Below are 13727 nucleotides of genomic sequence, written 5' to 3'. Positions count from 1 at the left end.
TTCAGATTGGCACAGCCTTGGCATTAGTTGTTTCAGCCATTACTCAATAGCCTTTTTTAATAACAATTTCTTGGCCAACACTGTGGCCAAAAAATTGAAACATTTGACTACATTATTCTGGAATGACAAGACAATGAAAGCTACTTACTTTTTATATGTGTCGTGAGAGACAAAAACAAGTTTTCCACAGATTTATTAAACCTTTTAGATTCACCAAGTTCCTGCAAATAGGAGACGCAAAGAGTAAGAAAACACAAAATATTTGTAATTTTAAAGTTTCCATGATTACATATCTGCAGACCACATAACAATCAGATGGTAAGGCTGCAGCCCTTTGCTCACTTCTGTAGAGAAATACTTCTGAGGACATACATTGACATGGTTGGAAACTGTCACACTAATGGATGAAGATGGAAAGTAATCTTTTCAGTTCCATGGTCCTTCACGTGTAAGTGGAACTCCTTGCAGAAAGATCACATAGCGAGTTCATAAATACAACTAATGACATCACTGATTTGTTGCAAGGTATTTAATACTTTTATCTATTAAAGATGCTCCTGTGTCTCCAAATCAAAGAGCTTTCATCAAACTCCAGGTAAGCACATAAAAATGTTTACAGAAATGCAGTGGGCTTCAAAACCAGGGCCTGAGGATCCAAAACTAAATGAAACAGTAATTTAGTGCAATTTCTATGAGTTCCAAGCCACGTTCTACTATTCTGTCACTAGAAACTGGAATGCAAAGGCACCCATCAAATTCATTGTTTTTCATTCAGTAATGAAAGTGACACATGATTATTGAACGCCATGGGAACATGGGATCCTTCAGGCTCTAATGGTGCTCAGATCTCAGTCCAATCTTCCTGTGATGAGGCACCAAAAACCAGATGCAACATTCTAGTGTGAAGTAGAGTGGTTAGCCACTTCCCTCAAAAACTGAAAACTAAAGGAAAACAGCCCTCATAGCCTCTAAACCTTCTTTCCGAGTACCAATGCAGAATAAAAATAAAGACAAATCAACAAAAGGCTGCATATATATTGCAGGGTGATGTTACAGCAGTTATTTACCACATTGCTGTGGATGACCTTTTCATATGAATGACACCCTAAGTGGTGCACTTATATGTGTATTCTACAGATACATACATTTACCATCACATTGGTTCCTGCTGCTGATTCTGTGAAAGGAGGTGGAGTTGGAGGTACGACAGAAATTTTACTAGAAATTTAAGAGATAAACAGTGCAACAATTAATATATTATGCCAACAGATGAATAACCTTTCTATTTTCTCAATCTTGGGGTGCTCCAGGTAAAATTATTAAATTAGAACTACCAGGAAGACCTAATTTAGGATAGGCTCCCTAGACTTCTATATGGCTGGCAGTATTACAGTCTGTGTCCTGTGCTCTAAATCACAATTCCTGTAAAACACACCCCATGTCTCCTCCAGAGATGTTTTCAGACAACAGTCATCTTTATTTACAATACTAAAAGGATCCTTCCTTGCCTAGGTTCAGAGCTGTTAAAGACCCTTTAAACATTCCTGTCATTCCATCTGTGCTAAATAGTCCTGGTCTGTGAAAAAAACCAATCTGACTGATTCTGTTATCACAGCACAATCACAGATCCTAAGGTAGCTGGTGAACTTCCTTTTTGAGTCTCTTTTAGTTTTGCCGCACCCAGGTAAAATCAAGTCCTGGTTAGGATCTTATCCAGCTGAATATAAGTTTCTTTCTTATACAGCTGTGCCTTGCCAGACAATTATATTAAATTGAAAACATTTCTTCGTATCTTATTTTACATGTGGCTTTTGGGGGGTTTTTTAGTTGGTTTGGGTTTTGGTAGTAGTTTTTGTTGTTGCTGTTTGGTGTTGTAGTTTTTTGGTTTGGTTTATTTTAAGGCAGAGGATTACTTAAATAACATATTTTAAGCAGACTGTTACATCATTATATATCACTGGTAATAATTTAAGAATGCTCATGCTTCAGCCTCTAGTCAAAGTACTAGATTTTTAATTTTTTTAAAGTATGGTAAGTGAAAATGTCTAACTTCTTGTCTACTATTTATTGTAAAACTATCATATCAGCAATATCTCCCATTGAACAAATAACGATGCTGTTATGACAGCTAGTAAATAAGTTGCATTTACAATAATTTGAACGTATTTTGCAAGTTTAACAAAAAATTGTATAAATAATTATGCAAAAAAACATAAGCAGATGAAACAAAAATAATGCATGCCCCTTTGTTTCAAGTAGGATACTATTACTCTAAACAAAGAGTAAAGTACTCTGTTGTACATCAGATCTGTTCTATGGATTGCTGGCAACTAAAAGGGAAAAATTTTCTATGCTTTCATCATTTGAACTCCAAAAGTATTGATTTTTTTTTCATAACAAAGGAATACAAACTGCTGGCTGGTTTATAACATAAAATAGATCACCTATACAAATTCTCAGTGTCCTAGGACTGTTTGTCCTTTTATGAGCCTTACCTCAGATTCTGGTAAGATTCCAAGAGCTTTGCACCAACTGTTTCATGTCTGCCTATGAAGGAGGTAAAGAAAAATTCCAAAGATCATTTAGCAGCAACAGCAGCTACTTATGCCTGTATAACATTTTTTTTAAATAAGTGCCTTTCAGGAACTGGCCTGTATTTACAGAAGCTCATGCACATGCAAGTCAGGAGTGAAGTCAATTCCCAACTAATGTATCAGCACACACGCCAAGCAACACACAAGTTTCTCCTGTACCTCAAACGTCTCAAACCATACCATGATTTCCTCCTCCCCTGTTGCAGGTGACACATTCAGATGAACTCCTCACAAATGTTAAGGACAATCACATACAGATGCCAACAGGCCCATTCCTAAAGGTTGCTAAGTGCAGGTGGTGCCCAGGCCCACTGCACTAAAGCGCACTTTAGCCACAAAACTCAAACACTAAGGGAAGCTTGAAAACGTGTACAAGAGCAGGCACATGGTCAACTCTTGCATCTCATGAAAAATTCTTTTCACTTTTCCTACTAGAGACGAGCAATGATGAAAATGCCTGACTAGCTCACAAACATGAGCAGGACCCTTTGCCAAGAGCATCCCTTGCAGGGAAATGGCAACCACAGCACATTCCTCAGGTAAGCAGCCACATGATGTGAAGACACCAAGGAGCAAGAGCTCCATCAGGCACAAACAATGAAGACTCATAAAATTGTAGTTTGTTCCTGGGGGATCACAAATATAATAAAGGGCTAAAAGCACGTAACAAATGGCCAACCAAAATTATCTGGAGGGACTTTAATCGCTAGTAATTCCTGATACATGCATGTGATCCATGTTTTGCTGATGATGTCATTAATTATAACATTACTTACATAAAAGAAATAGACCTTAGTAGTGGTAGAAACAATAATCAGTTCATGGATATTACGATTTTCAATTGGAACTCCAGAATTCTCTTTTACTGATAAGTAACATTTGCTATCTTAGATTTTAAATTGATTGCCTTTAGTGACCAATCTACCACTTTTATGAAAATAGTAATCTTTTTCTTTAGGTAGAAGCTACAAAAAGATTAATAAAAAGCATAACAGTGTAATTTTTTTTTACTCTACAACATGAGAAACTTCACGGTAAAATTTTTTTTTCAGTTAAACTTATTTTCCAGTGATTACTTCAGTTATGCTATATTTTCAAACCAAAAGAGGGCACTGTCCCTCCAGGATTGAAGGACGCATAATGGTTGCTGTGTTTCAAAATTTGTCACGTTTTTAACCCCTTTAAATATATCAGTTGGTCTAATCAAAGGAACTAAACAAAACATATTTCTCCCTGCAGGTTTATCTTCTGTACATCCTTAGATCTTCATGATTTCAACAGCATTACCATTAGACTAACTAAGCAAAATGCTTCAAGCACCCATAAAGCTTTGATAATTCAAAGTGAGATCTGATTTATTTTGCTGGGAAAACACACAGTCAGTGCCTTGCAATATCAGGTTCAGTATCTGAGAACAAAATTTTCCAGTAATAGAGAGATTGATAAAATTACCAGCTTTAGACTCGCTGAGAAGAATGAGGGGAAATTATTATCAATGGTTATTGGATGAAACTGTGCTTTAAAAAAATCAGCCAACTAATATTTCAAAATGAGAAATTGTGTTAGCTAGAATGGACTTCAGTAGAATCTTTCAAATTTTAAATTAATTGTTTTAATAGGAACTTTAGTTTAGTTTCCTAATATGCTGCCTGATGCCTTTCACAAACACCTAGAACCCAAACTTTGCCGGGTTATGCTCTTCCATTTACAAAATTCTTCCTATTCAAGCTTCCCAAGAGAGATTTAAGGCCCAGTTGCTTCCTTTTCACCAACTACTCCTAAACATAGACGCAGGTACTGGAAGTGAAACTGTATCATTTAACTACAGTCAGGCACAAAATGAAACAGATGCCTATCTGAAGTGGCACTTCAAAGGATAGAGGAAAGAAATCCTCTCCACCTCACTAATTATTGTAGGTGAAAACAAAAAATAATAGCTCCTTGGCTGGCAAAACACATTCCCCATAGAGCAATCCATCCACATCCTCTATAATTTCATTTAGGGCTTTGTACTTTCAATGGCACTTAAAAGACCCCAGCACAAGGCAATGGCACAGCCAGCTGGCTGGAGGTAATGAAACAGTAAGCATTTAGCTCTCTGCTGATTTATAGCTATAAATGGGGGGGAGGGGGAGGGGTGGTTATTCTATTCTCTCATTTCTTTAAACTTTAGAACCTCCTCAGTGAAAACAACTGAAATTTTAACTTTGACAAATGATGAATGCAAGATCATTTTTTCCTGTACATATAACATTTCTATACTAATTTAATGCCATTGTATTTCTTAGAAGTCTTACATGCTCATTAATTCGAATTTACAGGGTCAGTAATTTTCTTATTTTTATTACTCAGACAAAATAAGTTCTACCTTTAAATGCATTCTGTTAATTTGTCTTCATGTTTTATTTACTGCACAGACAGATGGACTGCATGGTAGAATGGAAGAAACATTAGATACAGTGTCAGACTACATTCTGTGTTTCACTTAGACGACAACTACACATTATATAGCAGTTTATGATCTGTCCCAGGGATTACCTTCACCTGGATATTTCTTTGCTCGTTCCTCAAAGAACCATTCACCAGCCTTTACTTTCACATCTCTGAAAAACAATCAAAAGATATTTAAATCAAAATGTTTGCAAGTACATTTCTTCAAGTTTTCAGTAACTGCTTAACAATCCAAAATCCTTTCTTAATCCTACCATAAAACTAAGATTTCATGACTACTCAATCCACTGACTGGTTTTGCTGTGGGTCTGAAAAAAAACACAGAGGGGAGGAATCCTTTGGGGACTTTTAGTTTGGTTTTGACAGGGGTTTTGTTTGATAGTTTGTTTTCCTTTGCAATGTAGGACTGCCCATGGAACGTGATACCCACTGCTCTAGGCATTGCTCTGAAGGCAGGAGTCCTGGGTGCACTCCAGTCTGTACAAGCTACTTGCAAAGCAGCACAGGCACTTGTGCTGACTGGGGTGCTGGCTGCTTACAGCTGCAGCTTCTCTGAGAAGTGGGGAGTGGCCATGGTAGAGGACACGGTTCCAAGCAGGACTTGGGATGGCTACCAGGGAGCACTGAGCTCCACAGGCCTGACAGCACAAGCACTTCATGGCCCATCTCTTCATTTTGTGGAGACTACCATCAGTTACATCGATGTCAAAGGCACCAGGATCACAGGATCAGAAAAGTAATGATTAACAAGTACAAAATTATATCAGATTAAATAGCTCTGTCAAGATCAGATTTTCAGCAAATCTTACTCTTGCTGAAGGCTGCAATTGGAACTCAGCCATTATTAAAGAGAGATTAAAAAAAAAATTAACTGATGATAGGATTCTCTGGATTCTTCAGGTTCCAAATTCTCACCTAAATGTCTTACTAATTTGTATATGACATATCTCCCTTCCTTGTGAATTTTGTGATGCTTATTATAAGATGAGGTCTCACTGCAAAAGTTTCCTTGATGCAGGCACTACTAAACTTTCTTCTCTACCCAGTAGTTGATTTTCCTTCTATAAAATTAATCTCTTTATTACCATTCCCTCTGCCAAAATGGCTTGAAACTGGCAACAGCATATAAACAGTAAATTCATGTAGGGCTTATCTTCTTAAGAAAGCAAAATCTCTAAACGTAAGAGCTAAAGTGATATCCACCAATGGCTAGGCAACAAAACCCCTGGGTCTGCCATTCCACACCTCACCATATTCTGTGTTGAAACAGACAAATTGTAGGTAGGATGCTTTTTGCTCTTTCTGTGGCTTGATTTTATAGCCTTTAGGCATTTAAATTGTAACTTTGTAAGTAGCAATGCAGAATATTAAAAAGAAAAACACTACCCATGTAAACTGTACAATTTATTTTCATGCCTAACCATAGATCCTTGTGCATAACTGAACACAGGTGAGTCTGAAAATTAGGTTTAAATAACTGAGACAGGATACTTACTTATCTTGGATGGACATCTATTAACTAAGAAATGTCTGAAATCTCTGCCTTCAAGGGCTTTGCATTGGTATAGTGCCTTGATTTTCAACCCCAGCTCTCCCTTTATGTTATTCCCACTACCCTCTGGTTATCTGCCAGAGTTTAATCTCCAGTTCTGCACCGATTCATGTGATAACTGAATCTACCTGGAGAAGTTTGGACACCCCTTCCTTGGAGGTGTTCAAGGCCAGGCTGGATGAGGCTCTAAGCAACCTGGTCTAGGGAAAAGTGTCTCTGCCCATGGCAGGGTGGGTGGAACCCAGATGATCTTTAAGGTCCCTTCCAACCCAAACCATTCTATGATAATTTGACCACACCCAATGAAAATACCCTTTTTTTTGTGGATAAAGAGTGTATTGAGTTAAGATATGACCAAAAGTATGAAAACAAACCTAATAAAGAACCTTTGCCAGGTAAAATAGACTAAACTCCTCCAAAGAAAACATCATTCTAGACTCCTAGAAGATAGAATTCCTTTAAAAAAACCCCAACACGCTATACCAACTCCTTCCACACAAGAGATGTCTCTTCCAGGTGAAAGATACAAACTTTGTAAGTTCACAAGGCTTGCAAATTTTCTTATTTTGTAAGAAATACAAAATTTGCTTATCCCTGCTTGCTCTTTCACTGAGGTGTATAAGCAAGTTCCTTACAAACATGACCCCAGTGTCTAGGGGAGAATCTACATAGTGCTGCTGCTGCTGTTTGGTCCAGGAAAAAATTACTCTAGTGATAAACAAGACTCAAAATTAGAGCTACTTGAGACTTGAAAATAAGCTCTTACCTTTCTTAGCCATCCTATTTTCCCCTCACCAGGATAAACAAAAGGTGCTGAGTAGCATCTACCACATTGCTGCACTTCCTACCCTTCTTGAGATTTGCAGCTTTGATGTAAAGCTCGCTGAAGGCGATGGAAGAAGTCTGACTGAATTTAATTGACTTTACATCATGACTAAAGATCAAATGTGCTCTCTCTTCGCTATAAAGAGAAATTCACTAACAGCTGACATATCCATCTGTATTAGCAAGATTTAAAAAAGGTAATTTCCTGAAAAAAAGTAAAAAGGTCTTTTAATTAATCTAAATAATGTTTTACTGGTTTTACCACTAAATATCTGGACCAGCTTATGAAATAAATGAAGGTGTGCAGCACTACACAAAGCAGCTTAACAACCAACCACTCTCAATAGGGTATTTCCACTGTGGCCACCAAATAACTGGAAACTAATTTAAACCAAGAAGTGGAGAGGGTTACCTAGAGAAGAATATGGAAAGTTAACTTCTGAATTTTCAGTTTAATGCATATAGTTTGAAACACAGCAAAACACATGCACCAAAGTCTAGTAACTGTTTTGTATCAAGTATAAGTAGAGCTGATCTACCTATTTTGCATATTAGTTGCTAAATAAACTGAAGATTCAGAAAATATCTTGTTGGGGATAGTTTATAACTCTCTTACAAACTATAAAAAATTACTTCAAACTAGTACAAATTTGTTTGAGACCAATACTTTGCCTTATATTTCCCTTTATTTTAATATCATTTTTGCACCTGCAGAGGGAGTAGAGTGGTGGATTCATCTTGTACTGGCATAAAATAAATTTTCATCCAAATCCTCACCCCTTCGACAGGGATATATATAATCCAGCAGAGCTTTTGAATAATTTCCAAAACTCTCATTCTTTGCCTACGTATTATTTTTATCAAATGTGGAAGTATACCTAAACCATTTTTGCTTAGAAAGATTGTAATGAATAGAATGGACCACGAAGGAATATTTTGATATTAAAAAAAGTACCAGTACAGTAAAAGAAAGATTGTTTCCTGTATCCTGAAATACAAAAGTGTGATACAGTGTAAAAAAAAAAAAAAAAAAACAACTAACTCAAAGTAAACAAATTTGGATTTTTGACCATATTTGAATAAATCTTAGCAATGTTATTAATTAGTTTTGCTTTCTAAAATTTTATAAAGCATGACTTAAAATTATTCATTGATCCTGGTTTCTCATTCCTGTGGTAATAGGCAGAAAATAATGATTAGGAAATTGTCAAGAAATTGGCTATACTACATCAAAGCACAGCGCCTTCAGCAGGTTGTGAGGACGCACTGGTTCAACATTGAGTCAGGGGAAGGAGTTCTCTGTGTGGCTCAGAAACTCACGACTGTTTCTATGCTTCGCTGTTCTCACCTTCATCACACTCACAGTACCTCTGGCCTACCCTGAGGATTCATTTTGCTAAACACAGGAAGGGAAATACCGACTACGTGAAGTATCACACGAAGTTCTCAACCATTTCATCACTACCAGGACTTCAGCCAACATTTTCATTACACCAGTGGCTTTGTTTCATTAACTGTTTAAGCAACAGATACACGAAACCAGTGGGCATCCATTGGATGACTGGTGTAAACCAGAAAAATTCCTTACCCATGAGCATAACAAATGGTGCATTTCCAAAGGCAGGGGGTCAGGCAGACACGGCATTCCGAGCACACCCGATGACTGCATCCATTGCACACTGCGCCTCTGTTCATCAACACCCCCAGTGACTTCTGACAGCGAGCACAAGATCTCTCCTGGTATTCATGCCTTGCATTTTTTGCCCCCTTCCACCGAAGTTGCTGCAGCTGCAGTTTCATTTTCCTAATCCCACGGGTAAGAAAGGAAAAGAAAAAAACTACATAGGACAAAATCCTCATGTAAAGCACAAGTTAGTAATACCCTGGTTGTGCAATACCATTTTGAGTGGGAGATATGCCCTCAAGTGTGACCTCTGTTGAGCACTGTTTGAAAACATCCACATACAGCATTTTTGCAGTGACTCTGTGTGTGTGACCAGAACTGTGCATACTAACAGAGAAAGAGTCAAGTATAAATGGGGTTTTGTTCATTTCAGGCCCACTCAGGGCAGGGTGCTGAAATCATTTTATGTAAGTGATTATGCATTCACTTACAAAAACTGAGACTAAACAGTGCTCCCTTCCATTTGATGTTTTTTTATCATATTTATCCAAGAACTAAATATTCCACCAAGTAAAAAAATAATCATAACAAATGCATCCACTGAAAGCTAAAAAACCAAACCAAAACAAAAAAGCACACCAGCCAAAAATATCAAAACCTCTCCTTGTCGTTAACTTTGCTTCCAGTGCATGCACCAATAATCAAGATCTGTGGTTTTAATTGTTAGTAACATCATCACCAGTTGAAAGGGATTTTCTAAACAATTCAGACTTTCTATATAACCCTACACATAATTATTATTATTTTCATTTAATATGTCCCGTAATACTTATGTAAATGTTTGATGTAGACAAAGTTTAAATTTCCACATTTAAGGGATTTAAAAATGTATATCTTATCCACACCAATACCTAGTTTTCCAGTGGGATGCAATATCACAAAGCAGGAAACAAGGTACTAGGAAATCCTTGTCCTAGCCAAGATATAAATCAAATAAAGTGCTGGAGAATTATCCTTTATCCTCCCTAGCTGAGATACTTGCACAGTGTGAAATTAGTAAATAAAATCCTTTCCTAACCAACGACACCTATTGACACAAGTAACAACCTCCAAGGCAGCACTGTGTGCTTGCCACCTGCTGTGTGTGAGAAGGGACAGTGATGGATTTAGCACAATGAACAAGTATCCAATGATTCTTAACTCCTGTCTTGGAACAATGTAAGCTAAACAAGCCAGCCAAAGATCTGAACATGTTCCATGTTACCAAGACTATACATATGCATACATAGGAACATTATGAGAATGCCATAAAGCCTTAAGAGAAAAAATACAGCCAACAACTGAACTTTCTGTGAAGGCTGGAAGTAAAATTCACCAAGTAGATTATTCAGTGAACAGGATTTGCTGATCTTTAGTGTAGAGTCAATAGAATGGCAAAGTCAGGAGGCTCTGGATAACCTTAGATTTCCCAGAGAATACAAAGGCATTAGCTAACAAGAAGTCAAAAGGGGAGTACATTTAGAAGGACAACAAAATGGAAGAAGAGTAATTGAGAAGGAAAAAAAAAAAAAAAAAAAAACAAAAAAAACCACCACAAACAGAAAACAGGAATAGGGGAACAGCAGATACCTTATTCTTTCCTCCTCTGTTTTTCTCACCATCTGGTCACGGTATAGGACTTCCAGAACAGCCTCTCGTTCCAATTCCTTAAGGAAGTTCAGATTAAATTCACAGGCCATTTTTGCCAAATTCCACTATTTCACTTGTTTCATAAGACTCCTGTCCTACAGGTTCCACTACATCCAGAATGATGGTCTGGGTGTTTCCTAAATGCCTGTGCTCTTACTTGATTGTTGATGTGTTTCACTGTGTCATACCATTGACAAGAAAAATAACTTTGTCTGTCTTTGCACAGATCATCATTTAAGTGTCTCTGCTACCCAGGGAATATGAACAGTTATCCAGGTCACAGCAGTCTTGACTTTTTCACGTGTCTTTTAACTTCCTTTTCTTTTCTCCACTGAAAGTTGCCCCAAAAGAGATGAGAGCTTGCAGCAGTGTCCCAGATAGGGCTTGAACTGGCACCAGATGGAGGGACAATTTGTCAAGAGATGGAGTAAGCAGTGGCAGAAATGGTTTGGGTTTCTTTATTTGGTCTTGTAGACATCGGATTTCTGGGCCTAAGGAAAAAAAAAATACATTATCTCTTCAAGACATTGCATATAATGTGAAGGATATATTTTGTTACACTCAAACCTTTCATGAAGTAATTCGGACACAGGAGAGGTTTTAAGATAGTCCTGTTCTCCAGGGAGGCTCACCATATTGTCCATTTGCACTCAGGCACATACCTTCACATTTTTCATACAGTCAACATAAAACAACCAATAAAAAAGCTTAAGTTAGTTTTGAACACAGGCCTACAGACCCCACGACTGTCATATTGCTTGAGACAAAATTTTGGAGAAAAAATGTCTCTTTCTAATCTCATTTTATTGAAAAGACAAGACATCACAAGACTAAGAGGGGCAAAAAAGACCTCTGAGTCACTTCCATCAATTACCTGTGTCTGTTAAGTCCAGATAAACAGTTTGACACCAAATAATGCTATTATCTTTGCTAATACACAGAAACACTAAAAAGTTAAGATATATATATTATTTCCAACTGAGTGCACTAACAATTTTGGTCCCAAACTGATAAAACTAACATACTAATATATGAGAAGTCTAAAATTAAAACAGAACCACAACTGTAGTTTGGATATATTCTGTGACCTTCACTTTTGCAAAACCCCCACTAAAATATAAAATAATTTTAATATGCTTTGCAGCAAAGTCGAGAAAGAAGATTGTTCACTTAAACCAGCTTACACACCACATTAATTTTCAACATTACGGTCTCATGTTTAGTGCATATTACTAGAACTGTCATACAATTCCACTTATGGTATACCAATATTAAAGGTGCGTATATGGAAACCAGTTAAGTGTTTCAAACTTTATCTGAAGTAGATACACATGGTCAGGCCCTAGGCAGGTGTAGACACTAGGACAGAAGGGTAAAGCTTTCCCAGAGCAGTTCCTGATGCTTCACTGATGGACGTCAGCTGAGAATCTGATCAACCATCTGCATTGCCGGATCATTATTTTCAAATACTAAGTTTTAAATTTAAAACAAACAAAAACCTAAACCACCAAAACAACCCACTAAAACTTCAGACATATAGTGACACTGTACTTTTGTCAGTGCAGGGAATTACTTTACATGCAGCTTACCCCAATTAAGTTACTTAATTTTCCCCCAGAAAAAGCAGAGGATGATAGTATGTATACATAAACAGGTTGCATTCCATTTGTGTATGGGAGGGTTTTTGTGAAACCCTTCAACAGATACCAAAAGGACAAAGCATTTCACAGAAGCTTGTGTTCAAGAAAAAAAAAAAGATTGGTTTCCTGTGGAAACAAAAGAGACAGAGATAGGCATAATCATATTTTATTTCCTTACCAACTGCAGTTTCACAGGAAATTACTCATTTGAAACATAAAAAGCTTGAGCAATTTTTTTTAACACAATATGTCATTTTCAAAGGCTTCTGGATCCTTCACCTGCTTTCATCTTTTACCTTATGAATACCTGCTGGGATTGATGAGCATGTTTAAAGCCATCAACTCCATTTAAGTCAACATAATCTAAAGAGGAGTCAGCACAAACTCTGGCCACTCTGCCCTACACAGGATACCAAAACATCCACTACAGGGCAAGGCACATTTGCCATAAACTCCTAAGATTTTGGCATATCTCAAACACCATCAGAAAATCCCACTAAAGCATCGGTAAAATCTAGCAAGTGCATGACAGTCAATACTAAGTGGATCCAATAAAACTGCTCTGGTGATCTTATAGAAAATACATGAATGTCTTACAGAGCTATTAAGAATGTGCCACAGTAAAACAGTTACAAAGAGCAACACCTGCAGTTAAGCAAGCACAGAAAGAATTGCTATTTGAGGTCTCCTTCAAATTCTTTAAAAAAGGATTACCTCTTGTCTTCACAGAAGAGCACAAAGATTTCCATGCATCAGGCCTGTTTGGGCAAATGGGTTTCAGATGACACTTCAAACTAGCTACACTTCATGCCCTATTCTGGGTGATAAATCATAAGCACTGAATCGAGTGCCAACAGGGACAAGGATGGAAAGGATGGATCATCTCCTGCTACTAAACAACAGAACAAACTTACTGCAGAGTAAAGTACCGGGGGCCCTCTATCCTACAGTATCTGCACTATGCAGAGAGGGGGAAAGCCACTCATGGCTCTCTCATCACTGAGCAAGATGATCATACACTGCAGACAGTAAAGCTTAAAATACACCACACAGCCAGCAACTGTAGCAATATTGCACCTGAACACTCCTACAGCTGTTTTTTTAACATTCATGAAGATTTCAACTCTGACAATCATCGGGTTCTGTCGGTATTTCTTGCATAACCAAAGAAAACTCAAAATCTAGCTTAATGATGAAGTAGCTGTAAGAATAAATAATGTACTATAAAAGTATTACAACTCCCAAAATGGGAGATAATCCTTGGCCCCACAACAAACTTGAACTTGTAATCATTTCACAGAGGTGTTCAAACTGGACTGAAAAGCTCTCTACCGTTGTGAAATAAGAACTTT

At 37.4% G+C, this 13727-nt stretch overlaps 1 protein-coding gene across 2 annotated transcripts in view; it reads right to left on the bottom strand.

Moving 5' to 3' along the window:
- Nucleotides 1-13727, bottom strand: part of SYTL3 (synaptotagmin like 3) — a 37109-nt gene that overhangs the window by 20033 nt on the left and 3349 nt on the right. Inside the window, exons 2-7 of one of the 2 annotated variants that reach the window (XM_032101957.1) lie at nt 10676-11226; nt 9011-9226; nt 5133-5197; nt 2496-2547; nt 1146-1218; nt 149-221 (exon numbers count right to left, since the gene is read on the bottom strand). In XM_032101957.1, coding sequence (XP_031957848.1) covers nt 149-221; nt 1146-1218; nt 2496-2547; nt 5133-5197; nt 9011-9226; nt 10676-10785 — 589 coding nt within the window. In that variant the 5' untranslated portion in view covers nt 10786-11226. The remainder of the gene's footprint in view (nt 1-148; nt 222-1145; nt 1219-2495; nt 2548-5132; nt 5198-9010; nt 9227-10675; nt 11227-13727) is intronic. The other variant, XM_032101958.1, reaches the window with a different exon arrangement.

Source organism: Corvus moneduloides, chromosome 3, assembly GCF_009650955.1.
Source record: "Corvus moneduloides isolate bCorMon1 chromosome 3, bCorMon1.pri, whole genome shotgun sequence".
Taxonomy (NCBI): domain Eukaryota; kingdom Metazoa; phylum Chordata; class Aves; order Passeriformes; family Corvidae; genus Corvus; species Corvus moneduloides.
This window is presented reverse-complemented; position numbering and strand designations above follow the sequence as displayed.